At 43.5% G+C, this 26913-nt stretch overlaps 1 protein-coding gene across 1 annotated transcript in view; it reads right to left on the bottom strand.

Annotated features, from left to right (window-relative positions):
* Positions 1-18145, bottom strand: part of LOC126485115 (synaptic vesicle glycoprotein 2B-like) — a 299914-nt gene extending 281769 nt beyond the window's left edge. The window contains exon 1 of the mRNA XM_050108744.1: positions 18108-18145. Coding sequence (XP_049964701.1) covers positions 18108-18141 — 34 coding nt within the window. The 5' untranslated portion in view covers positions 18142-18145. The remainder of the gene's footprint in view (positions 1-18107) is intronic.
* Positions 18146-26913: the final 8768 nt, after the last annotated feature.

Raw genomic sequence — 26913 nt, 5'->3', positions numbered from 1 at the left:
GCGTATAGTGGGCATGCGGGAGGCCGGGTGGACGTACCGCCGAGTTGCTCAACACGTGGGGCGTGAGGTCTCCACAGTACATCGATGTTGTCGCCAGTGGTCGGCGGAAGGTGCACGTGCCCGTCGACCTGGGACCGGACCGCAGCGACGCACGGATGCACGCCAAGACCGTAGGATCCTACGCAGTGCCGTAGGGGACCGCACCGCCACTTCCCAGCAAATTAGGGACACTGTTGCTCCTGGGGTATCGGCGAGGACCATTCGCAACCGTCTCCATGAAGCTGGGCTACGGTCCCGCACACCGTTAGGCCGTCTTCCGCTCACGCCCCAACATCGTGCAGCCCGCCTCCAGTGGTGTCGCGACAGGCGTGAATGGAGGGACGAATGGAGACGTGTCGTCTTCAGCGATGAGAGTCGCTTCTGCCTTGGTGCCAATGATGGTCGTATGCGTGTTTGGCGCCGTGCAGGTGAGCGCCACAATCAGGACTGCATACGACCGAGGCACACAGGGCCAACACCCGGCATCATGGTGTGGGGAGCGATCTCCTACACTGGCCGTACACCACTGGTGATCGTCGAGGGAACACTGAATAGTGCACGGTACATCCAAACCGTCATCGAACCCATCGTTCTACCATTCCTAGACCGGCAAGGGAACTTGCTGTTCCAACAGGACAATGCACGTCCGCATGTATCCCGTGCCACCCAACGTGCTCTAGAAGGTGTAAGTCAACTACCCTGGCCAGCAAGATCTCCGGATCTGTCCCCCATTGAGCATGTTTGGGACTGGATGAAGCGTCGTCTCACGCGGTCTGCACGTCCAGCACGAACGCTGGTCCAACTGAGGCGCCAGGTGGAAATGGCATGGCAAGCCGTTCCACAGGACTACATCCGGCATCTCTACGATCGTCTCCATGGGAGAATAGCAGCCTGCATTGCTGCGAAAGGTGGATATACACTGTATTAGTGCCGACATTGTGCATGCTCTGTTGCCTGTGTCTATGTGCCTGTGGTTCTGTCAGTGTGATCATGTGATGTATCTGACCCCAGGAATGTGTCAATAAAGTTTCCCCTTCCTGGGACAATGAATTCACGGTGTTCTTATTTCAATTTCCAGGAGTGTAATAATTCCAATCCCAATGAAAGCAGGTGTTGACAGATGTGAAAATTACCGAACTATCAGTTTAATAAGTCACAGCTGCAAAATACTAACACGAATTATTTACAGACGATTGGAAAAACTGGTAGAAGCAGACCTCGGGGAAGATCAGTTTGGATTCCGTAGAAATGTTAGAACACGTGAGGCAATACTGACTTTACGACTTATCTTAGGAGAAAGATTAAGGAAAGGCAAACCTACGTTTCTAGCATTTGCAGACTTGGAGAAAGCTTTTGACAATGTTGACTGGAAAACTCTCTTTCAAATTCTAAAGGTGGCAGCGGTGAAATACAGGGAGCGAAAGGCTATTTACAGTTTGTACAGAAACCAGATGGCAGTTATAAGAGTCGAGGGGCATGAAAGGGAAGCAGTGGTTGGGAAGGGAGGGAGACAGGGTTGTAGCCTCTCCCCGATGTTATTCAATCTGTATATTGAGCAAGCAGTAAAGGAAACAAAAGAAAAATTTGGAGTAGGTATTAAAATCCATGGAGAAGAAATAAAAACTTTGAGGTTCGCCGATGACATTGTAATTCTGTCAGAGACAGCAAAGGACTTGGAAGAGCAGTTGAATGGAATGGACAGTGTCTTGAAAGGAGGATATAAGATGAACATCAACAAAAGCAAAACAAGGGTAATGGAATGTAGTCGAATTAAGTCGGGTGATGCTGAGGGAATTAGATTAGGAAATGAGATACTTAACGTAGTAAAGGAGTTTTGCTATTTGGGGAGCAAAATAACTGATGATGGTCGAAGTAGAGAGGATATAAAATGTAGACTGGCAATGGCAAGGAAAGCGTTTCTGAAGAAGAGAAATTTGTTAACATCGAGTATAGATTTAAGTGTCAGGAAGTCGTTTCTTAAAGTATTTGTATGGAGTGTAGCCATGTATGGAAGTGAAACATGGACGATAAATAGTTTGGACAAGAAGAGAATAGAAGCTTTCGAAATGTGGTGCTACAGAAGAATGTTGAAGATTAGTTGGGTAGATCACGTAACTAATGAGGAGGTATTGAATAGGATTGGGGAGAAGAGAAGTTTGTGGCACAACTTGACTAGAAGAAGGGATCGGTTGATAGGACATGTCCTGAGGCATCAAGGGATCACAAATTTAGCATTGGAGGGCTGCGTGGATGGTAAAAATCGTAGAGGAGACCAAGAGATGAATACACTAAGCAGATTCAGAAGGATGTAGGTTGCAGTAGGTATTGGGAGATGAAGGAGCTTGCACGGGATAGATTAGCATGGAGAGCCGCAACAAACCAGTCTCAGGACTGAAGACCACAACAACAACAACAACAATTGTAATGGCCTTTCACACCTTCCGGACCGACTCAAAATTCAAGTTTGTTAATTGTTTGTCTCCGTAGCTGAGAATGGTTGGAATCCGGGTTCGAATCTTGCTCCGTAAACAGTGCGAAGGCACAAAACACTATACAGATATTTCTAGGCTTTGTCATCAACACAGCACCAGTGAAAGAAACAGAAGTAACCTCCCACACACTGAGCAAAGTCGTAGTCATACACATATAAGAACCTTTAGAACAACGACAGTAACTGCCAGCAAAAGAAGTATAATAGATATTAACACAAGATGCTAACACAGTAATGGTAATTTTTTGTCAACACCCGTGTTATGTACGTGTTTCCATAAAAAAAAATTTCACATGTTTTAAGCTATGGCTGTGGATGTTTAGACTCTGGGAAAACAAGAAACGGAAAATAATAGAGCCGTGGAGATATCAATGTGGAGAAGACTGGCCAAGACATCCTGGACAGGAACAAAAATCAATATACATTTTGTAAAAGAGATCAGAAATTACCACTATAGGTGGCGCAGACGGTAACAGAGAAGGGTGGTCACATCTTCAGTGGATGGTGTATGATGATGGATATCAGTATTGTGGTAACGAATAAGCTGAGTGTCAACTACTTGTAAAATGTGTCAATGGTCAGCGAAACACTTCCCAAACAAGTAAACCTTCACTTAATTTGATTCTGAGATGGTTTCTAAACGTATGTCACTGAAGTAAAGGGCAGCAAAAATACTTGACAATGTCTGCTCTGTGTAATTATGTGCAACTCGCGCTACAATTACTAAACCCGTATTTTCCACCCCCTGTATAAATTCTTAAATAATGCAATGTTTACGGATGTCGAGGTGAGATGATAGTTTCCATTTGTTCGTACAATATGACGCAACAGTCTGGCTGGAGTCCAGGCCACGGCACATACACACACACACACACACACACACACATTGTCACCAGCGAGTCGCCATACCTTCGGAATGCAGAATAGCTGGTCTGGTGCGGTGTAGATCCGACAAGTCGCTGATATGAAACTTCCTGCCAGATTAAAATTATGAGCCGGACTGAGACTCGAACTCGGGACCGTGCTTGGGTAGCTCAGTTGGTAGAGTACTTGCCAGCGGAAGGCAAAGGTCCCGAGTTCGAGTCTCGGTCCAGCACACAGTTTTAATCCGCCAGGAAGTTTCATATCAGCGCACACTCCGCTGCAGAGTGGAAATCTCATTCAAGTCGCTGGTAGTCCGATAGCGTTCCAGATGTGTTCCATCAGGTTCGGGTCAGGCGAATTTATAGTGGCCAAGACAATCAACCTGAGGTCACTGTCATGCTCTGAGCACGGTTCCGGCATTTCGACACGAACAGTTTGTAACCTTCCCCCTCTATAATCAGCTATACGAAAATGACTGTAATCTCCTGACCCTAATTATATTAAAAAATAAAGAGAATCGTTTCCGAAATAGTAACTCATTAGCAGTGAAAAGTGTTTAACTAGGTTTATTTTTCAAGTGATTTACTTCAATCTTTCTTACGCAAATTTTAAACAATCATTCTATGAATATATTACTGCAAATCACACATGGTGAAGACAGTGAAAAGTACCACGAAACTTCTAGTATCCCACAGCAATACAATGAAGTTATTTCAATACCGCCGGACAAAGTCTGTTTTTTAACCCGCTTGTTTATCATAACAGTAATTATTACATAACTAGCCTGAACAAATGTTTTAAGTGTGGTTACTAAATAGTAAACGTACGTAACCAACAGAAAACTTCGCGAAGTAGTAAAGAGAAACACTAGCTATTGTCTGAATTTACTAAAATAGGTATAATAATTTGATAACTTGGAAAGACGTGCAAATAATTTTTGGTGAACTCGTTAAACAGTGAAGCCTCACTATTACAGTCAAAACTGCGTTACCTAAAATTAACGTTCACCTACACAGGTTAATCTCATTAACTTGCCAAATAAAACATACAGCATTTCACTCTTAAATAATTTGAAAATATTTGCATTAAATAAAACAAACAGGATTCAGTACGAAACACAGATTACCAAGACCATCAGAAAACACTTCCGCAAAATAAAAATGGCTCTGAGCACTATGCGACTTAACTTCTGAGGTCATCAGTCGCCTAGAACTTAGAACTAATTAAACCGAACTAACCTAAGGACATCACACACGCCCATGCCCGAGGCAGGGTTCGAACCTGCGACCGTAGCGGTCGCTCGGCTCCAGACTGTAGCGCCCAGAACCGCACGGCCACTCCGGCCGGCTCTTCCGCAAAATAATTATGGTGTGCAAAGTCTAGATAATTGTAGTTAGTTATGGTCTTTGCTTTATCGGCGTTACTTTGCTTAAATTTACTTTACTGTTAACTTTCACTCCAAACTGTAACCATACGTACTACCTCTGTTTGTCAAATAGAATAAACTCAGTGACTCACTGAGGCATCATTAATTTTCAATTAAAGTAAAACCGGCGTACACTTTTGAATAACTTCTTTCTTTAAAATATTGACGGAACTCGGTTATATTAAAATAGGAAGAGTACAAGATCCTAATATAGCCTGAAAACAAAGGATAAAGACAACATTGGGGAACTAGAATTTTGCATGAGTAACACTGTTATTTAAATTCGTAAGACTCGCAGAAATTCCCTGGGTATGCCTTACCAAAGTCTAAACTAATATGTTGTAAACAGTCTTACAGACTGTCGAAGCCTCTGAGACGGTGGTGTTAGTATGGTCGGTAATGCTCCGCTAGCTGCAGTTATTACGAGAGCACTCTGATTAGTTTCAGACGATTATGGGGCAGATCTTGATCTGATGTGAAGCTCAGTTAATCTGCCCACATACGTCGCTCTTCCCGTGCCTCGCTAATTGCGTTTTGGCCTCATATGAGCCAGCTTCTCGTCTCGCACGAGATACACTCTGCGTCCTGGTTCCTTATTGCTTGCCTGACGATACGGATTCAGTGCAGTAATTATTTACATTCAGTTACAAAGGTTGCTACACCTCATTTTATTAAACGTTTTTCAATTAAGAAAAACATATGTTGGCTTTCATTACAGATGTTACTTGCAGGCGTGGAGCACGTGAAGAAATAGATGGTGAGAATAGTAAAATTTCTGAAGTTGCTTGCATCATTCCATTGTTAGTTGCAAGAGTTTTCGACGGAAATGAATGAAGAGTATGCACTGCCAATACCTCTGGAACCGCAATAGATACTGAAGGCGGGTTTCACAGGTATGAATGTGTGGAAGGATCTCACGAAAGAAGATACTATTAGACATTCTAAACTGTGTGGAAATATTGGTCTCAACACAAATTTATTTATTTATTATTTTTATTCTTTTTTTTGTAAATGGGCAACTGAAATTGTTACATATGCAAACAATAACATGAGAATTCACAACAATAATGGCGTTTGTTTCATCGCAATACGTCAGCTATATCCCGAGAAATTGGATCGCGAAGTTGACGCCTGAAATGAACGGATTGCGGCGCTAATGCACTTTCCGCGATGTAAGCGTGACCCACACGTTGTTCGTAATTGCGACGTGATTGATGTACGTATTCTTACTTTCAGTGCTATCACGAAGGCTGAAAATAATAATAGGGACTCCTGCCACAAACACTGATATGTACATGACGTTTTCCCTCGTGCATCTTGTATTTATCTACATACAGGCTACGGAATATTGCCGGCCGGTCTACGCTGCCCCGTTACACTGTCCACGCCAATCCTTCACCTCTGGAGTTGTGTACGGGAACAGGCCGCTGTGTGTGGGAACAGCTCACTGTGTGGAAGTACGTACAGGTCCATGGCACCGGTGTACTGTACACTTTAATTGGTGTCACTGTTGCAATCATGATATAAATTTACCTGTCCATCTCTTCTAGGCATTCGACATGGTATTCACAAATTAGCAAATGGTTGACATGACATTACTGTACTGTCACGAAAATGGCACACATGTGGCACAAGTGTATGCTCGGCGATATCCTAATAGACGTCACCCGACCCGCCCTACCTTCGTGAATACTGTTAGAAGGATTCACGCGACAGTGTAGTTTTCTCCAAGAATACGGATCCAGAGCAGAGGCGTAACATAAGAAGCAGCAGTGGTAGCTTTTCTGGTGGCCACTGCAGTAAACCCTCAAGCAAGTATTCATGAAATGGAAGACAGATGGGAATCCTGCAAACAAACGTGATCTATATTCTGCACGGGCATAAATACCACCCGTATCATGCGGTGCTGCATCGAGCCCTCTATGGCAAGTAAGTTCGCAGTCTCTTGGAATACTGTCAGTGGGTTCTACGGCAAGGGCATTACTTTACGCGTAGGGAAAAGTTTACCAATGAGGGCATGTTTACAGACCATGGGAATATCAATTTACACAATGTGCACTACTGGTCACCAGAAAACCCACACTGGATTTGCTGGGCTGAACATCAGCGAAGTGTCAAAACGATGGATGCCCCGTGCATAATGTCATGGTGGCACAACCGGAGCTAAACCAACAATTCCCACATGTCGCCGGACTTCCTCTGGGGACATGTGAAAGATGTGGTGTGTCAGCAAGTCCCAACGACAACGGCCAAAATGAAAGCCCCTATTACCGCTGCATGCGCTGCAACAACATCACAAACACAGCCGTGAGTGGATCCATGATGGAGTGTGCACAGCGGTGTTACCGAGGAAATGGCGATCTCTTTGAACATATGTTGTAGCATTTCGGCTGAGAGACATGTGGTTGTACACCGTATATATCTGTCTGTTTTGCTGGTGCTGCTGTACGTGTCTGTATGCATTGCACCATCTGCAACGGTTCAGTTGTGTCGCAGTCATTAAAGATGTTCAGTGACAAGTCCCGTAAATGGCATGTACCATTGTGTAATTGATGTACAAGTACGTGCAGGTAGCATTTATCTCTCTGTGCGAGCCTTTGACAGCCGTTAACTTTGTTTACTGTGGCTGGTGGTTATCGGCATTTCGTTACTGTGATGTCCATTGTAGTACTGTCAAAAAGTTCAATAAAATACATACGAGTAAACCGTGTCCTTGTTTTCATTGTGGGTGGCTGGATATCCGTATGTTGCCCAGCCACGTGCTAACGGTGTACATAGCAACACGAAACTACAGCATTTCTCACATCGTAGTTACGAGCAACGTGCGGGTCATGCTTGCATCGTGGGAAATGCATATAGCAGCGCGTTTCGTTCATTTCACGCGTCAACTTATCGTTCCAATTTCTCGGGATGTAACTGACGTGTTGCGATGCAACTAATATCATTATAATTGTGATTTCTCATGTTATTGATTGCGTATTAAACTATATGGTGTGTCCATTTACAAAAAAAGTTTGTGTTGAAACCAATACTTGCACGCGGTTTAGAATGTCTCATGGCATCTACTTTCGTGAACCCCTACCATACACTCACAACTGTGAAAGCCGTTTGTCAATATCTATTGTGCTTCCGGACACATTGGCGGCGAAAAGTCTAGGTGGAACTCCCTGCATATTACTGGAAAGTACACTGATTAAGTCAATGGGCACGCCTGGGACGATTTTTCGGTTTAAAACCAACTGTTGTTGAAATTATAAAGCACAGAGGAGTGCTTGAACGGAAATTAGAACACCGAGAATGGCGTGAAGACCCTACATTTTACGTAGACTTGACTGCACTCTGCCAAATGTCCAAATGTGTGTGAAATCTTATGAGACTTATCTGCTAAGGTCATCAGTCCCTAAGCTTACACACTACTTAACCTAAATTATCCTAAGGCCAAACACACACACCCATGCCCGAGGGAGGACTCGAACCTCCGCCGGGACCAGCCGCACACTCCATGACTGCACTCTGCCCACCGCAAGACAAAGGTGAGAAACAACCTATTTCTGATTTGACTGGGACGCATGTAAGAAGAAAGTTGCGTTGAAGAAGGGACAAATTCTAAAAAACACAGTCCAGTTCCCTAAGCCCACTGGCGTTAAAGAAAACGCGATGTTGAGGAATTCATTGTGGCTTTAAAAGAATTACAAAGGTAGTTTCGTAAACGTTTAGAGGACACTGTCAATTGTACACATGTTTTCGAGACCGTTTGCCATTTCAGTTGAAAACGCCCCTGTGCTTTTGCAGATCTAACTCAATGACCTGTAAGATAATTCCCATTTCAGTGGCAAACCCTTTTACGCAAAAACTGTCCAAGACATCTATATTTCTTTTCCCAGGTAGAGCTTCCACGTCTCCATATTAAAGCTGCAAACGTGATAAAGTATGTCGACCAACATAGGTGTGTGATAAGGCGTTCTTCAAGATTATGAAACTGAGTTAAGTCATGAATAATTGGCAATCTAAGTGCAAAAATCTGTGAAAATAACTGCATCTGTCCGTGTACCGACAGTCTGTCTCGGATAAAACTTACATTGTTTCAGCCCGCATCTCGTGGTCGTGCGGTAGCGTTCTCGCTTCTCACTCCCGGGTTCCCGGGTTCGATTCCCGGCGGGGTCAGGGGTTTTTTCTGCCTCGTGATGGCTGGGTGTTGTGTGCTGTCCTTAGGTTAGTTAGGTTTAAGTAGTTCTAAGTTCTAGGGGACTGATGACCATAGATGTTAAGTCCCATAGTGCTCAGAGCCATTTGAACCATTTTTATATTGTTTCAGCGCGCCATAAATAAATAAGACTGTTTTTTTTATCTCTGTTGTCGAGAATCGTTGCTCGGTCTAACATGGTGCGCAATAACGGACTGTCGTATCAAATCGGCTGGTGACACACAGACGCACACACATACACACACACACACACACACACACACACACACACACACACACACACACAAAACCTGTCATACCAAGAAAGCTTCATACATCACAACTTTGAGATTGGAGATTGATTTTACTATTTTCAAGAGGAAAACTAAAGTTAACCACTATTGTCGCTAAAGACTTACATACGTCTATCGAGTGATGTGGTGCAATGATTAAGATAGTGACATAAGTGTATACCGCCATCTATTGTTGAATTTAGTCAGATAGTATCGTAGTACTATTTGGAATACTATTCAAATACCAGATGGAAAGTTTCGATGTTCACTATTACAGTTTTATGAAAAATGGGCTCGACACAATTAACTGAATTTTCAGAGCTTGAGGTAATCTTTAGTGGCTGCACTTTGTTTGTGTACGTAGCGACAGTTCACGATGTCGAGAGACTTCAGCAGTAGGATGGGCATTCCTTGTTCCCAAGCAGAAATATTCCCAACAATTTCGTCTGCCGATGTATTGTTCAATTTTTACTGCGAAAGCCATAGCCATTCCAGAGGATTTCAAATTTATTTGTCATTTGGGGCTCCAAAACTACTTTCACAGTCAGACTGAGAAGGCATATTGAAATCTGCCGAAAACCCGAAGAGGGGCAATACAACGTATGTACAAACAATGGGGCTTATACGAGAGTCGTAGACTAGAAGAAGAGGGACGAGAATATCCCGCCAGCTCATGTAGGACTGCTTTAAAATAACGAGATGGACCAGCTGACGAAGGAGGCCCGTGTTTCTGGCCCTGCGCCGAACGCCAGTATACCGTCCTATGATTCCAAGTTACGGATAAGGAAACCGGCCGAGGAAGACCGGGCACAGGATTGGCGCAGTTCGGGCTGCCATAAATGTCAATACTACGCTGCCATCCAACCAGTAAATAGAGGCACGTCGTTGTTTCGAAAATTGCAGGCGAGCGGAAAGCTGGTATGCAAGCATACAGACCGTGATTCAACTCCTTCCTTGTTACATCACAAATCCATCAAGGATAACCCTTTCTGCGAATGCCAGAAAAAAGATGTAAACAGCTTGATAGCGCCTTTCTTAGCAATCACACACAACCGCTCACTTGACGAAAGGCCTGTTCCTAAAGACTGGAAAGTAGCACAGGTCACACCAATATTCAAGATAGGAAATAGGAGTAACCACTGAATTACAGACCCATATCACTGACCTCAATTTGCAGTAGGATTTTGGAGCTTATACTGTACTCGAACATTATGAATCACCTTGAAGAAAATGACTTACTGATGCATAACCACCACGGATTCAGAAAATATCGTTCTTGTGCAACACAGCTAGCTCTTTATTCCCATGAAGTGGTTCAAATGGCTCCGAGCACTATGGGACTTAACAGCTGAGGTCATCAGTCCCCTAGAACTTATAATTACTTAAACCTAACTAACCTAAGGACATCACACACATCCTTGCCCGAGGCAAGATTCGAACCTGCGATCGTAGCGGTCGCGTGGTTCCAGACTGAAGCTCCTAGAACCGCTCGGCCACTCCGGCCGGCCCCCATGAAGTAATGAGTGCTGTTGACAAGGGATCTCAGATCGATTCCATATTCCTAGATTTCCAGAAGGCTTTGATACCGTTACTCACAAGCGGCTATTAATCAAATTGTGTGCATATGGAGTATCGTCTCAGTTGCGTGACTGGATTCGTGATTTCCTCTCAAAGAGGACACAGCTCGTAGTGATAGACGGTAAATCAACGAGTAGAACAGAAGTGATATCTGGCGTTCCGCAAGGTGGTGTCATAGGCCCTCTGCTGTTCCTGATTTAGGTGATCTAGGTGATAATCTGAGCAGTCTCCTTAGACTGTTTGCAGATGACGCTGTAATTTACCATCTAGTAAAATCATCAGACGATCAATTCCAATTGTAAAATGATCTAGAGAGAATTTCTGTATAGTGCGAACAGTGGCAATTGGCACTAAACAAAGAAAAGTGCGAGGTCATCCACATGGGTACTAAAAGAAATCCGATAAATTTTGGGTATAAGATAAATCGCAGAGATCTAAGGGCTGTCAATTCGACTAAGTACCTAGGAATTACAATTACGAGCAACTTAAATTGGAAAGACCACATAGGTAATATTGTGGGGAAGGCGAAACAAAGACTGCGCTTTGTTGGCAGAGCATTTGATGCGACAAACCCACTAAAGAGACAACCTACATCACACTTGTCCGTCCTCTGCTGGAATATTGCTGTGCGGTGTGGGATCCTTACCAGTTGGGATTGACGGAGGACATCGAAAAACTGCAAAGAAGGGCAGCTCGTTTCTTGTTATCGCGCAATAGCAGTGACAGAGTCACTGATATGATAAGCAGTTACTGAAACAAAATCGGTTTTCTTTGCGGCGAGATCTATCTGCGAAATTTCAATCACAAATTTTCTCTTCCGAATGCGAAAATATTTTGTTGACACCCACCTACGTAGGGAGAAATGATCATCATAATACGTAAAATAAGAGAAATCAGAGCTCGAACGGAAAGATTTAGGTGTTCCTTTTTCCCACGCGCCATTCGAGAGTGGAATGATATAGAAGTAGTATGAAAATGGTTCGATGAACCCTCTGCCAGGCACTTAAGTGTGAATTTCAGAGTAACCATGTAGATGTAGATGTAGATGTAGATGTAGATGATGTTTTCTTGCAGTTTCTTCCGAGCACAGTCAAAACCTCTTACTGCAAAACCTCGTGAAAATGAAAGCGAATGCATCGGTTGTACTTGTTATGAAAATGCCCAAATATACGAAGCCCTTGTTACTTCACACGACACATAACTAGAGTTTGTGAAATATGGTGTACTGTTAGGCCTTACATTATTCACTTTAATCTCCAGTTGGACACTTCCCGGTTCTTTGAGTTCTTTTCAATATTCTAATCTGTCTGCAGTTGGTATTTTATCAAGATCGTTTAGTTACATGTATTGTGCGTGTGTTGATACTGTAAATTAATCTTAAATAATTGTTTAAACTCTTTATATTGTTACTTCTATGCATAGATTTTTTAAATCTGTACCAGGCCTTTGAGAGCAGGTTTCAATAAATCCGAAAATTAAAAAGGACACACTGGTCTCGAGATTGGCAGTAGTGGGGTTCAAATCACCATCGGGCTATCGTAGTTAGGGTTTTCTGTGAATTTCCTAACAAGCGACTGGGGTAAATGCTAGGCTGGTCTCTTTGAAAGGAATGTGGCTGATTTTCATTATCCTAGTCGATTCCAGGTTTCTAATGACATCTTGATCAGTGGGAAATTAAACCACCATCTTCTTTCCTTCAAATAAGTCTCCCACAAACTGCATCAGTCTCGCAAGTTGAATTCAAAATTTTATTGAGTAATTCGATGTGATCTTAAAATTTGTCTCTTAATCCGGTGAGTTTGTGTAATTTTCCGTTCAGACAAGTTAACAGTACAAATTACAGAAAAATAGAGTATTTCCGTCCTTACTATACTGCAAATTAACAGTCTAAACGAACTGTTTATGATAAACAATGGTCTGCAATCGATTACCTGAAATAACCATTACAATTTCTTTTACAAATGTAATTACTTTCAGTTCACTGATGTCTTCGTTATTAAGAGCCGAAATGCATGTTCCGAAAATATACCTCTCATATTGCAGCCGCTCAGCAGATGACCTAATAATTGAATAAACTAATCAACATATAAAAGCTACACACAAAACATGTGCACTTTGAAAGCGCATAAAATGAAACTTTCTTGAAACATAAATCGTTGCGAGCTATCTTGAAACATGGAAGATTGAATACAACGGCAGATCGCGTAAGGGCTTTGTAACTATTTGCTTGAAGACGAGTCGCAAAAATTAAAGAAGATAACAGCAAGAGTGCATGTTTATCCTTGCACGCCTCGTGCGTGACAACTTGTTTTTTTGTGGGAACTTGTTGTCAGGTGGAATTCTGAGTAACAGGTGTGAGGCAGAATTACTGCTAGTGATAAGAGCAAAAAAGTGAAAAGCCTGCAGTCAAAGGAGAGTAAATCAGTGTAGCGGTAAGAAAGTGGTGGTGTACTTCAGATGTAGAGAAGAGTTATTCTTTAAAACCTGAGAGATCAATACAAAGCTAGATTTATAGGGACGAAATGCATCGAGAACATTTTATCATCCGTGGATTTCCAAAACTGAAATTCCTGAATCATTTTCTGTTCTTCACTTTCTGTCTGAAATTTTTTTTATAGTATTTATTCCGAGGAGATGTGTAACAACCAGTAAATCACGTTAAATTAATCACAGTGGTTTGAAGTAACTTACGAACTTACAAGAGTCCTGTAGCCTCGTTTTTGTCTGCACGTTCAGAGCCTGATCCTTCGAAGCAAAGAGTAGGACAACCTGTGTCATATCTTTTGGATATCCCGAATAAAAATGTGTTACAATGAGGAACCATTTCTAGGAATTTACGACAGGGAACGTCCCGTATCGTAACTGGATTACACACTCCTCACTAACCAGTAGATTCGGCTGCATACCCACAAACGTACGAGTTAATTGTGACCTTTATGCTTCGCCATACAGAAAAGCGAGCAAATTCAGTTTCATTTTGAAGACAGCCATAAAATGTAAATGATACTAACAGCAAGAGTACTCACAGGTGTGTTGTAATATCTCAGAACTGTTCCGCCTTTCTCAGCGAAACTAATACGATTTTCGCCCACCTCAGCTCAGACTCGAGCTACCTTCTTGCTGAAACGAATTCCGATTTTTCACAATCACGAGGCAGATAGATAAAAAAGAGTGCCAGATTCTAACGTTTATCTTTTACACAATATTTCAACGCGTAGTTTTACTATCATGTTTTATCACTCCACAATAGTATTGGTTGTTGACGGAAAACTGGATAATATTATGGTCTAGATCCAACACAACCCACCAGTTTTAGGCTTTTTTAATTCCTTTCGGCGTGAGTTGTCTTCTTACTCGCGTTTTCTGGAATTCCGAGCATATTTACACATCGTATGAGTCGACGTCTTTTATTATTTTGCAGTTTTCATTTTAATACCTATTTTCATTGATAACCTGGCAAATATTTTTGTTGTCTCACTCCTAATACCGTTCCACAAGCTCTTCAATATGATACTCGAATCGATGTCCCAGCTGAACGCGTTTCTACGTTGCACACATTTACAGCTTTACACAAAGGTAATTCATAACAATCGCTCGCATGCGCCTGCAGTAGAACGATGACGTCAGAGGCAAAGAAAGTTCTGTGCGACAAACACGTACAGACATGATCTGTCCACAGTGGATTGGGCCATTGTTTACGTATTATTAGTTTCGTAGTTATTAGCTTTTGATATCAGACGCTATTTTGTAACACAAGAAACTCGACCGCCAAATATTGTAAAGAGCGTGTAGACGTTTTCGCGGCGAGAATGATGAAGATTGATAAGCAAGCGACAGATGTGCGTAACGTCGCATCACCTCACCAATTTCACGTACGCGGAATCAAATAATTACCGTTTCGTAAGATTCTCGTCACTCAGCCAGCTGATATGACAATGGAATTAGAAATGAAGTAGGACAGACTAATAAAATCGGCTCCCTGTTTCCTGGGAGAAATGAGTAATTCTAAAACTTGGTGGGCTCACATACGAACAACTCATTGCAACAGCTGCATTATCAAGCTTGACTGTTGTCTCAAGGCCGTGTTAGAGATAGGCAAAAACTAGAATTTCAAGGTATTTCCATCTTGAAACACAAAAGAAATCGAATGTGCTTCGGGGATTGGGACTTTCATCTAGTACAGAAGTCTGCGTCCTTTTTTGCTTAATTTAGTCATCCACACCCATTCCTAGCATTTTTGTTGTACTAGCAGACACTGCCAGAGATGAAAGAAATTTTAAGTGGCGGATAAAAGTCTTAGGATCGACAACAGATTGTACCTCAGACCTTTGTATCCGAAGTGTGGCTGATGGTCACTTTCTTCCCTACATTTTATTCAATAAATAATACTTGTTACACGCTCATATCACGGTAACAGGAATAAAATCCTTTCATAAATTTTGTAAACTGTAAAACATCTATATTTAATAATGCAGTCTTCTTTTGAAAACCAATTTACTTGCCCTTATCGCTACGTAAACACAATTATTACTGGATTACTTATTTCGGCCACATGTATTGCCATCCTAGATCCATAAAATCTGAGGATGGCAATACATGTTGCCGAAACAAGTAATCCAGTGATTATGTTTATATAGCGATCTTGGCCAATAAATTGGTTTCCAAAAGAAGACTACAACACCAAATTACTGATCGTCTCCTGTGCTGACTAATTATGTCAGGTAACGGTAATTTACATTTTAGTCTTCAGTACACACATTCTGTAAGAAACATAATGCACCACTGACTGAGCGATTTGGAGACCGGTTTATGTGCAACGCTTTAAAATGTACGCTGGGTGAGATCAAGGGACGAATGTGTTCAGCAGGTTCAGACGGATGTAGGCTGGAGTACGTACGAAGCGGTGAAGACGCTTGCACAGAACAGACTGCCATAGAAAGCTTTATCTAATCGGCATTCAGACGCAAGACCGTAACAACAACAACAAGCACTGCATGTGCAGACATTGTTTCACGCAAATGTTTAGCTGCTTGCAAAATAGTAACTCATTTATGATTATTGCGAAGCTGTGTATCATAATAGCCTGTTAGACGGCATTTTGTGCTTCCCTAGTCTTCGGATCCGTTGACTTCGAACATCGATTGTACACGGACGCGTAATTCTACAGTTGAAATGACCATGATAAGTGGTAGAACATACACATCTCCATGTTTTGAAATCATTTTAATCGGTTTAAGCGGTTTGAGATGGGCCGGCCGGCAGAACGTGAGAATTTACAGTTGCTTTAGACATCAACATAAGACAGCAAATCGACAAAGCTGTTACGCTCGTCCGCGAATACGTGTATGGTTTTATTCTTTCTTTCGGTTTTCAGAAAAGGACGATTGGCCCTTTTCTAGTAGAATGTTCTTTCCTGCAGAGCATTTGGAGTACTAACGAGTGACATGACGCAGCGGTAGGAAACATTCGCGAGAACATTATTCAGGTTTTCGTCAGGCCCTCCAGATTAGGATTTCCCCGCGGTTTTCCAAATTCGCTTAAAGCAAATACCCGGGCAGTTCCTCTGGAAAGGCCACGGCCGGTTTCTCTTCCTATGCTTCGCTAATCAAAGCTGGTGATTCGTTCGTACTGACCCTGTCGTCAAGGCGACATTAAACTTTAACCCGTCTGCCTTTCGATTTGCAGCAATGCTCTTGCCGTGGTGCGACCATAAGGCCCTACTTGCCGCCGCGAGCGACTGCCAGAGCTGGCGGTCAGCGCATGCTCGGCGACAGCCGCTTCGTGCATCCCTCGCCGACACGTGTATGGATCGCGGGTATACTCTTTCGACGAGAGTGAACTCCTCATTTAAATAACCAGAGCGTGTTTCATTTGGTGAGCCAAAACGCTGTCGTACGAATACCGAAATGCTGACTCTCGTTCAGGCGTTTCACATATTCTCAACGTTTCATCAGGGTCATTTCAGAGCGAACTGTGTCTAATGTTGTCTTTAGTTCGGAAAATTGTTTGCTACAGCTATCCATGACAATGTGCTCCGTGCAAGTTCTCTGCACACTCTTCCTTCCGTTAGCGAGATGCTTCGGGATGTGTCCTATCCCTCCCTTCACTCAAGTCGTGCTACAAATTTCTTTTCGTCTCATTTAGATTCACTACCTCTTCATTAGTTACCTGTTCTACCCATATAACCTTCAACGTTCTTCTGTAGCATCACATTTCAGAAGTTCCCAAACTCTTATCTGTACTATTTGTCGCCCACGTTTCAGTTTCTGTTAATTTTACATCCAAAGCGTTAATTTCAGAAACGGGTTGCTAACTATTAAATTTACATTACATGTGAAAATATATTTCTTTTCAGAAACGATTTTCTTGCTATTGCCAGCCTGTATTTTATATCCTCTTTACTTACCATTGTCGATTATTTTGCTGCTCATGTGGCAAAACGTCTACTGCTTTTAGTGTTTCATTTCCTACTCTAATCCCCTCAGTATCGCCTTGTTTAATTCTACTACATCCCATTACCCCTGTTTCCATTTCGCTGATGTTCACCTTACAACCTCTTTTCGAGAGACTATCCATTCCTTTCAACTCGTTCGTCGTTTAAGACGGAATTACGCTGTCATCAGCAAGTCTTAAGGATTGTACTCGGCCGCTATGAACTTGAGCATCCTTTATTGCACCCCTAGTATACAGGCTGAATAAAATTGTGGATAGGTTACATCCCTGTCTTTCTCCCTTCTCAACTAGTTACTCGTTTCGGTGTCTTTTGACTCTTGTAGCTGCACTCTGATTTCTGTCAAGTCGTAGATAATCCTTCGGTAGCTGTGTTTTATCGCTGATATCTTCAGTATTTCAAAGACTTCATGCCACTCAACATTGTCAAAGCCATTGTGTAAAGAATGGTCAGAATATAATACAGGTCCACGCCATAGCATTGTTTGCATATTACAGACGCGTTAGTTGTGCAATGATCGCCATACAAGTTAAGAAAGGCTAAAAACTGTAGGAGTCTTTAACTCATTTGATTTATGGGGAAAAAAAACTTTTTGATTGAAGTTAAGTATTTTTTACGAAGCCGAGACAAACCTTTTCTAAATATACAGTTAACGACCTTGTAAGGCAGGAGAAATTCTCCCTAGAAAATAGTGGAGAAAATCACGAATGAAAGGTAAGAGCGAGTTATCCCCGAGTGGGCACTTGAAATGCACCAACTGCCCTTAGCATGCGTGTGCCTACCTTCAGAGTCTGGAGTAGCCTTGGTGTTCTTCATGGCTTTCAGCGTGCTACTGCCTCAGAAACAGATGATGCGACAGTATAAGGAGCAAAACTTATCAGCTGAAGCACTCGGCCATAATTCACAGCGACCTGGAGCCCTGCCACGTATCACAAAGCACTATTTGTGCAGTTGTATGTCCTCAGACGAGACAAATATGTGCGTCACCAGAAGTCTAAAAGTTGGCATTCCGCTGTAGTTACTTCACTATCGTTACCTCTCAGCTGTTCCGTTTGTACCTGGACGCTGCCAGGATTTTGTAAATATTATTTGGCAGTATCTTCACTCATTTCCCAAACGAATTAAAATGCAGTATTCGACGCTCATAAACTCCTCTACGATATACAACGTACGTTGTCGGTTACATGACGTTTATTCACGAATACATTACAGTTGTCACGGTTGGATTGACTGTTCCGAGGATATCACGAAAAAGACATTTCACAATAGAAGATTTTTCTTGTAGTAAAACTTGAAGACATGATATATCGCCGTTCCACAAGTGAACTATCTTTATGCCCTGATACATAATGCAAAATGATGATCGCTAGGAGCCTTCAAATGTAAATATCACTAAAGCACCCATATTGTCCAAATCTTCCGCAAAACGACATTAAAATGAAACAGTCTGCTCGAGAAACAAATAACTATTCCTCAAATCAAGGTAAGTAATACTACAAAAGTAGCGAAAAAACATAGGGGTTGTTCAGGCTAGGCGGTAGTTTGAGACACTCTCATGAACACTCGCCAGTCGATACGCATATAGGGAAATCAGATCGCATTCAGAGTAAAGACGGTTCGACTGTAAAAATTTTATCAGTAGATTGTCAAAGTATTCGTAACAGAATTTACTGCCTTCCAGGAAAGTTCTCAATCTCAGGTTATTCTTGGGACTGAGAGCTGGCTAAAATCCGAAGTAAAAAGCTCTGAGATATTTAGCGAGTCTTGGAATGTTTATTGGGAAGACAGAGTAGACGCCGTTGGAGGGGAACTGTTAATTGCAATCGACAAAAATATTGTCTCTACTGAGGTTGAAATTGAGTTTGATAGTGAAGTTATCTGGTCGCGCATAACAGGTGTAGTTGAAAACAAATTACTTGGATGTTTTTACCGACCACCCGACACCGCTGTGACAGTTCTAGAGTCATTCAAAGAAAGTCTATCCATGCAATACTAGTCGGCTGTGACTTTAACCCACCGAGACTGGGACGTGTATGGATTCATTGCTGGGGGTACAGACAGACAGTCTTGTGAAGCACTTTTGGACACGTTTTCCGAAAACTGTCTTGAGCAGCTAGTTCGGCAGCCCACACCCAATGGAAGTATCTTGGACCTTGTAATTACAAACAGACCAGACGTCATCGATGACATTAGTATAGAGACAGGGATTAGTGATCATGATGCCATCATAGCGACTATGGCTACGAAAGTTAATAAAGCAGTCAAGGGAGCTAGGAGAGTGTTTCTGCTAGAAAGGGCAGATGAACAATTGTTAGCATCCCACTTAGACAATGAACAGCAATCATTACTTGTAGTAAGATGGACGTAGAGGAATTACGGGCAGATTTTAAACAGATTGTAAATCGTGCTCTAGACAATTATGTGCCTATTAAGTAGATTAATGATGGAAAAGACCCACCGTGGTTTAATAACGAAATTCGGAAAACGCTAAGGTAGCAAAGGCTGTTGTACTCTTTGTTCAAAAGAGGACGGGCAAATGACGACAGGCAAAGATTAGAAGAGATCTGTGCCTCTGCGAAAAAACCATCGTCATTCTTGGCTAACGATCTGGCGGAGAAGCCGAAAAAAAGTTGGTCGAACGTTTCTCTAAGTGGGTTTAAGGCCTCCAGCGAGTCCCTCGTTGACAAATCTGGTTTGGCAGTAGAAGATAGCAAAAGGAAGGTCGAAGTTTTTAATTCCACGTTTAAGAAATCGTTCACGCAGGAGAATCGTACAAAATCACCATCGTTTGACCATCACACAGAGTCCCATATGGATGACACAGTAATAAGCAGCCCTGGCGTAGAGAAAGAACTGAAAGACTTGAAAATAAATAAGTCGTCAGGTCCGGGTGGAATCCCAGTTTGGTTTTGCAAAGAGTGTTCTACGTCACTAGCCCCTTACTCAGTTCACATTTATCGCGAATCTCTCAACCAGCGCAAAATGCCAACGTCTGAAAAAAACCGCAAGTGCTCCTGTATATAAAAAGAGTAAAAGAGCACACCCGCAAAATTACAGAGCAATATCCGTAACAGTTTATAAGGAAAACGGTTACAACAACAAACAGATCTCACAAGCAGTGTCATCCAAGCCTCAAAGGAAGAAGATCTCTGAAGAAGACACCAAGCAGGTTGCATTCTTACCTTTTTGTGGTTCGACAGCAGGGAAGATTAGTCGGCTCCTGAAGAGCCACAGAATAGACACAATCTTCAGGCCCCCGGCAAAGATCGGCAACTAATGAAATCTGTGAAAGACGATGTAGGCCTCAGAACGCCAGGAATTTACAAGATACCTTGTGGATTTGGGCAGTTTTATGTCGCCCAGACTGTTCGCACTATTAAACAGCGCCGCATAGAAAATGAAAGGTGTTACCGTCTGCGCTATCCCGAAAAGTCACACTATGGGCGAAAAATTGGGAAAACTGGTACCTGTACATTTCCTTGGAATAAAATGAAATACATCACAACAGAAGATGGAATTCTGATATTCCATGCCCTTTTCCTTTAACTGCGCATGTTTAGTCATTTTATTCTGCTGGAATGTAAGCATATTTTAAGATTTAATAGTACTTGGATTTCCAGACTCAGTTATTATGGTATTACAAGAGAGTAATTAGATTTTGGACCAGTGGTGGAGACGTAGTGGGGGAAGGGGGGCTGTTGCATAACTGGTTTTCATAATTGAGTACCACCCACGTTGTTATCAGAGCATACAATACAGGGTGAGTCACCTAATATTACCGCTAGATATACACTCCTGGAAATTGAAATAAGAACACCGTGAATTCATTGTCCCAGGAAGGGGAAACTTTATTGACACATTCCTGGGGTCAGATACATCACATGATCACACTGATAGAACCACAGGCACATAGACACAGGCAACAGAGCATGCACAATGTCGGCACTAGTACAGTGTATATCCACCTTTCGCAGCAATGCAGGCTGCTATTCTCCCATGGAGACAATCGTAGAGATGCTGGATGTAGTCCTGTGGAACGGCTTGCCATGCCATGTCCACCTGGCGCCTCAGTTGGACCAGCGTTCGTGCTGGACGTGCAGACCGCGTGAGACGACGCTTCATCCAGTCCCAAACATGCTCAATGGGGGACAGATCCGGAGATCTTGCTGGCCAGGGTAGTTGACTTACACCTTCTAGAGCACGTTGGGTGGCACGGGATACATGCGGACGTGCATTGTCCTGTTGGAACAGCAAGTTCCCTTGCCGGTCTAGGAATGGTAGAACGATGGGTTCGATGACGGTTTGGATGTACCGTGCACTATTCAGTGTCCCCTCGACGATCACCAGTGGTGTACGGCCAGTGTAGGAGATCGCTCCCCACACCATGATGCCGGGTGTTGGCCCTGTGTGCCTCGGTCGTATGCAGTCCTGATTGTGGCGCTCACCTGCAGGGCGCCAAACACGCATACGACCATCATTGGCACCAAGGCAGAAGCGACTCTCATCGCTGAAGACGACACGTCTCCATTCGTCCCTCCATTCACGCCTGTCGCGACACCACTGGAGGCGGGCTGCACGATGTTGGGGCGTGAGCGGAAGACGGCCTAACGGTGTGCGGGACCGCAGCCCAGCATCATGGAGACGGTTGCGAATGGTCCTCGCCGATACCCCAGGAGCAACAGTGTCCCTAATTTGCTGGGAAGTGGCGGTGCGGTCCCCTACGGCACTGCGTAGGATCCTACGGTCTTGGCGTGCATCCGTGCGTCGCTGCGGTCCGGTCCCAGGTCGACGGGCACGTGCACCTTCCGCCGACCACTGGCGACAACATCGATGTACTGTGGAGACCTCACGCCCCACGTGTTGAGCAATTCGGCGGTACGTCCACCTGGCCTCCCGCATGCCCACTATACGCCCTCGCTCAAAGTCCGTCAACTGCACATACGGTTCACGTCCACGCTGTCGTGGCATGCTACCAGTGTTAAAGACTGCGATGGAGCTCCGTATGCCACGGCAAACTGGCTGACACTGACGGCGGCGGTGCACAAATGCTGCGCAGCTAGCGCCATTGGACGGCCAACACCGCGGTTCCTGGTGTGTCCGCTGTGCCGTGCGTGTGATCATTGCTTGTACAGCCCTCTCGCAGTGTCCGGAGCAAGTATGGTGGGTCTGACACACCGGTGTCAATGTGTTCTTTTTTCCATTTCCAGGAGTGTATTTCGTAAACCACATCAAATACTGACGAACCGATTCCACAGACCGAACGAGAGGAGAGGGGCTAGTGTAATTGTTTAATACAAACCATACAAAAATGCACGGAAGTATGTTTTTTAACACAAACCTACGATTTTTTAAAAATGGAACCACGTTAGTTTTGCTAACACATTTGAACATATAAAGAAATACGTAATCAGTGTCGTTTGTTGCATTGTAAAATAATAATTACATCCGGAGATATTGTAACCTAAAGTTGACGCTTGAAACCTCCGACGTTCAGTTGCGTGTTGTAACAAACACGGGCCACGGTCGGCGAGCAGCATCTGCAGGGACACGTTTACGATGACGACCGTGTTTACGAGTGTGGCTGTAGTGCACTGTTGTGCTTTGGTCTAGCTGTCGCAGTGTCCGCATGTAGCGCTTGCTGCTATTGTTATTCTGCATTCGTCTCCGCACGCAGACCAACTGTAGTACACCGTGTTACCAGACGTCTGTGATGGTGTAGTGTTGTAGGAACTGTGACCATGGTGTATTCGAACTCTGAGAAGGTGCGGATGATACTCATCTATGGCGAGTGTCGACGAAATGCAGCTGAAGCCTGCAGGGTGTATGCAGAACGGTACCCGGACAGAGGGCATCCAACGTGCCGCACATTGCAAAACATCTACCGCCAACTGTATCCAACAGGTATGGTCGTAGCACGCAAACGGGTCCGTAACAGGCCCGTCACAGGAGAAGCGGGTGCAGTTGGTGTGTTAGCTGCTGTTGTCATGAACCCACACATGAGTACACGGGACATCGCAAGAGCCGGTGGACTGAGTCAAAGTAGTGTCATGCGCATACTGCATCGTCACCGCTTTCACCCGTTTCATGTGTCGCTACATCAGCAATTACATGGTGATGACTTTAATCATCGAGTGCAATACTGTCAATGGGCATTAACAGAGAATGCGTTGCAGTTCTACCTGTTTACCGATGAAGCGGGTTTCACAAACCACGGGGCAGTGAATCTACGGAACATGCATTACTGGTCCGTGGACAATCCTCGCTGGCTCAGACAGGTAGAGCGACAGCGACCGTGGACTGTAAATGTACGGTGCGGAATCATTGGCAACCACCGCATTGGTTCTCACATCATTGCAGGGGCCCAAACAGCTGCACCATACATCGCGTTTCTGCAGAATGATCTGCCAACGTTGCTCGAAAATGTCCCACTGGAAACGCGTCGACGTATGTGGTATCAGCATGATGGTGCACCTGCACATTCCGCAATTAACACTAGGCTGACCCTTGACAGGATGTTCGACGGGCGTTTCATAGGACGTGGAGGACGCATAAATTGGCCAGCCCGTTCTCCTGACATTACACCTCTGGACTTCTTTCCGTGGGGTACGTTAAAGGAGAATGTGTACCGTGATGTGCCTACAACCCCAGAGGATATGAAACAACGTATTGTGGCAGCCTGCGGCGACATTACACCAGATGTACTGCGGCGTGTACGACATTCATTACGCCAGAGATTGCAATTGTGTGCAGCAAATGATGGCCACCACATTGAACATCTATCGTCCTGACATGTCGGGACACACTCTATTCCACTCCATAATTGAAAACGGAAACCACGTGTGTACGTGTACCTCACCCCTCATGGTATGTACATGTGCGTCAGTGAAAAAGACCAATAAAAAGGTGTTAGCATGTGGACGTAATGTGCCGTTCCAATCTCTTCTGTACCTAAGGTCCATCACCGTTCCCTTTGGATCCCTACGTAATTCGGTGCTCTCCGATACACACGATCGAACAGCGGAGGAGTGGTACTCAAGCGTCAAATTTAGGTTACAATATCTCCGGATGTAATTAACATTTTACAATGCAACAAACGGCACTGATTACGTATTTGTTTATATATTCAGATGTGCTAACAAAACTAACGGGGTTCCATTTAAAAAAAACTTAGGGTTGTGTTAAAAAACATACTTCTGTGCATTTTTTTATGGTTTGTATTAACCAATTACACTAGCCCCTCTCCTCACGTTCGGTCTGTGGAATCGATTCGTCAGTATTTGATGTGGTTTACGAAATATATCCAGCGGTAATGTTAGGTGACACCCTGTATAGTGAGAAAAGCTTAACTTTTCCTTGGTCAATACGTTGAACAGTATAGTCTGCATAGCTCAAAGGATACAAAGTCCTAATCAAAAAGTCAACTGATGTGTTGACAAACACATTTTTTAAATCGTGAGTCTTCAAAACTAAGAAATATTATTATTTTGTTCCAAAGTCTACATCGTAATAGGCCTACCATCGTCACATCTACTTGAGCCTGTTTCCAAACAATCTGATTGTAAATTTACGATGATAGCTTCAACACTTATATCCGTCATCGCTTCCCTGTCTAACTCTTCTTTCTGAAGCCTTTCAGCAAGCTGTACAGACGGTGCCCAAGCTACAGGTGGGATGTTGTCTATTGCCTCATGCACAAGCGATTCAGTGTAAAATATGTTATCTTGAATGTTTTGTCTGTGTCTTCCACATATCCTTCACCCTTTGCCGAAATTAATTCCATGGGGGCTACACTGACAGTGACAATGGGTACACATAAAACTGTGTGACCCCATACATGTGCAAGGAAATCAAGTTTGTACGTTGTCACGTGACTTGTATAAATTAACGAGCTGCAGGAGATTGGCTCGAGTCTGGTTTATTCTCTGCTTTATAGTTTTATTTTTAAGCCAGGGAAAAATATCCACTTTTCTCTTGTTTATGCTTTGTGTTTTCTCTGCAACAGGTGAATTGTAATTGGCAATGGCCGACTTCGAAGCAAGATATGGCAAGAATTGTGAATCACATCACGAAACTAACAGCGTTCATTTCCGAATGGTAGTCACTGCTGTTATTCTTACACACAAATATGAGTTTACCTCAGAAACAAAACCAGAAGAAGAGTCAGCATGCAAAATAATTATCCAAGAACCTATTCCTATGAGAACTTTAAAACCGCTAGTACCATCACTCATTTTTCATCATATCTTCCTGGAGTGATTGTAATTGACCCATCTTTCATCTAGGTAATAGACCTACCTCCTTCTCTTGTATCGTGAATCTTTATATGGCATATAATTCATGCTGCACCTATGTCACTCCTTTGAACTAAAGACTCTCTTCTTAACATGTCTCGAACCACTATCTTTTAAAATTCTTTGCATTGACGAAGCGCTTACTATGGAAGCCAATTTTCTCCTGCGTAACTGTAACACGTTTTTGTTTTGCCGGGCATTTTTCATTCACATGGAGCACTTTTAAAAAACTGGTTCAAATGGCTCTAAGCGCTATGGGACTTAACATCTGAGGTCATCAGTCCCCTAGACTTAGAACTACTTAAATATCCACACCCGAGGCAGGATTCGAACCTGCGACGGTAGCAGCAGCGTGGTTCCGGACTGAAGCGCATAGAATCGCTCGGTCACAGCGGCCGGCTAGCACTTTAAAACATCGTTGTTAAATCCATCCGTTTGTGTTACAGGTTCCTTGCGATTTCGATGCTTTCCAGGCAACACGAAACCAACTTTTTCTACAGTTCCTACTGTTCTGACAATTTCGATTACAATTCTCTTTACAGTTATCTCGCCGACACTACATGGTTCTCGACCCCGTTCTTGTGTCTTCAAATGTCAACAGTAGGAGACCAGCTTTTAAATTCACATTTGAAAAAGTTATAAATCCGGCAAATAATTCCTCTCGCCAGCTTATGAAGCACTTCACATTTATTGCCGTCACCTAACTCTCTTTAATCGCACTTAAACATTTATAGATACACATTCACAGCTACACTGCTACAAGAAAAAAAAAGAAAACGAAAAAAAAACCTGGCAGGTGGATGAGTAATTCGGTTGTCGCGAAGTACTGCAACAGTGCATCATGTAGGGCCGAGATTTTCCCTGACTATCCGTAACTCGCTACTAGCCGCTCGGAAAGAGAATGAATATTATTGGCTGCCAGTGGCTAGTGGAGGGGGATGCACAGAACGGCTGAAAATTGGGCCGCCTTGCTACATTACAAGGACTTAGTCTCCAAATAAAGACTCCAGTGCTAACATTACACTGCTATAGAGAGGTAGCTAGGCTGTTGTCATGTACACTCCTGGAAATGGAAAAAAGAACACATTGACACCGGTGTGTCAGACCCACCATACTTGCTCCGGACACTGCGAGAGGGCTGTACAAGCAATGATCACACGCACGGCACAGCGGACACACCAGGAACCGCGGTGTTGGCCGTCGAATGGCGCTAGCTGCGCAGCATTTGTGCACCGCCGCCGTCAGTGTCAGCCAGTTTGCCGTGGCATACGGAGCTCCATCGCAGTCTTTAACACTG

The sequence above is a fragment of the Schistocerca serialis genome, chromosome 6 (genome assembly GCF_023864345.2).
Source record: "Schistocerca serialis cubense isolate TAMUIC-IGC-003099 chromosome 6, iqSchSeri2.2, whole genome shotgun sequence".
NCBI lineage: Eukaryota > Metazoa > Arthropoda > Insecta > Orthoptera > Acrididae > Schistocerca > Schistocerca serialis.
Note: the sequence above shows the minus strand (reverse complement) of the source record. Positions and strands in the feature narration are given on the sequence as shown.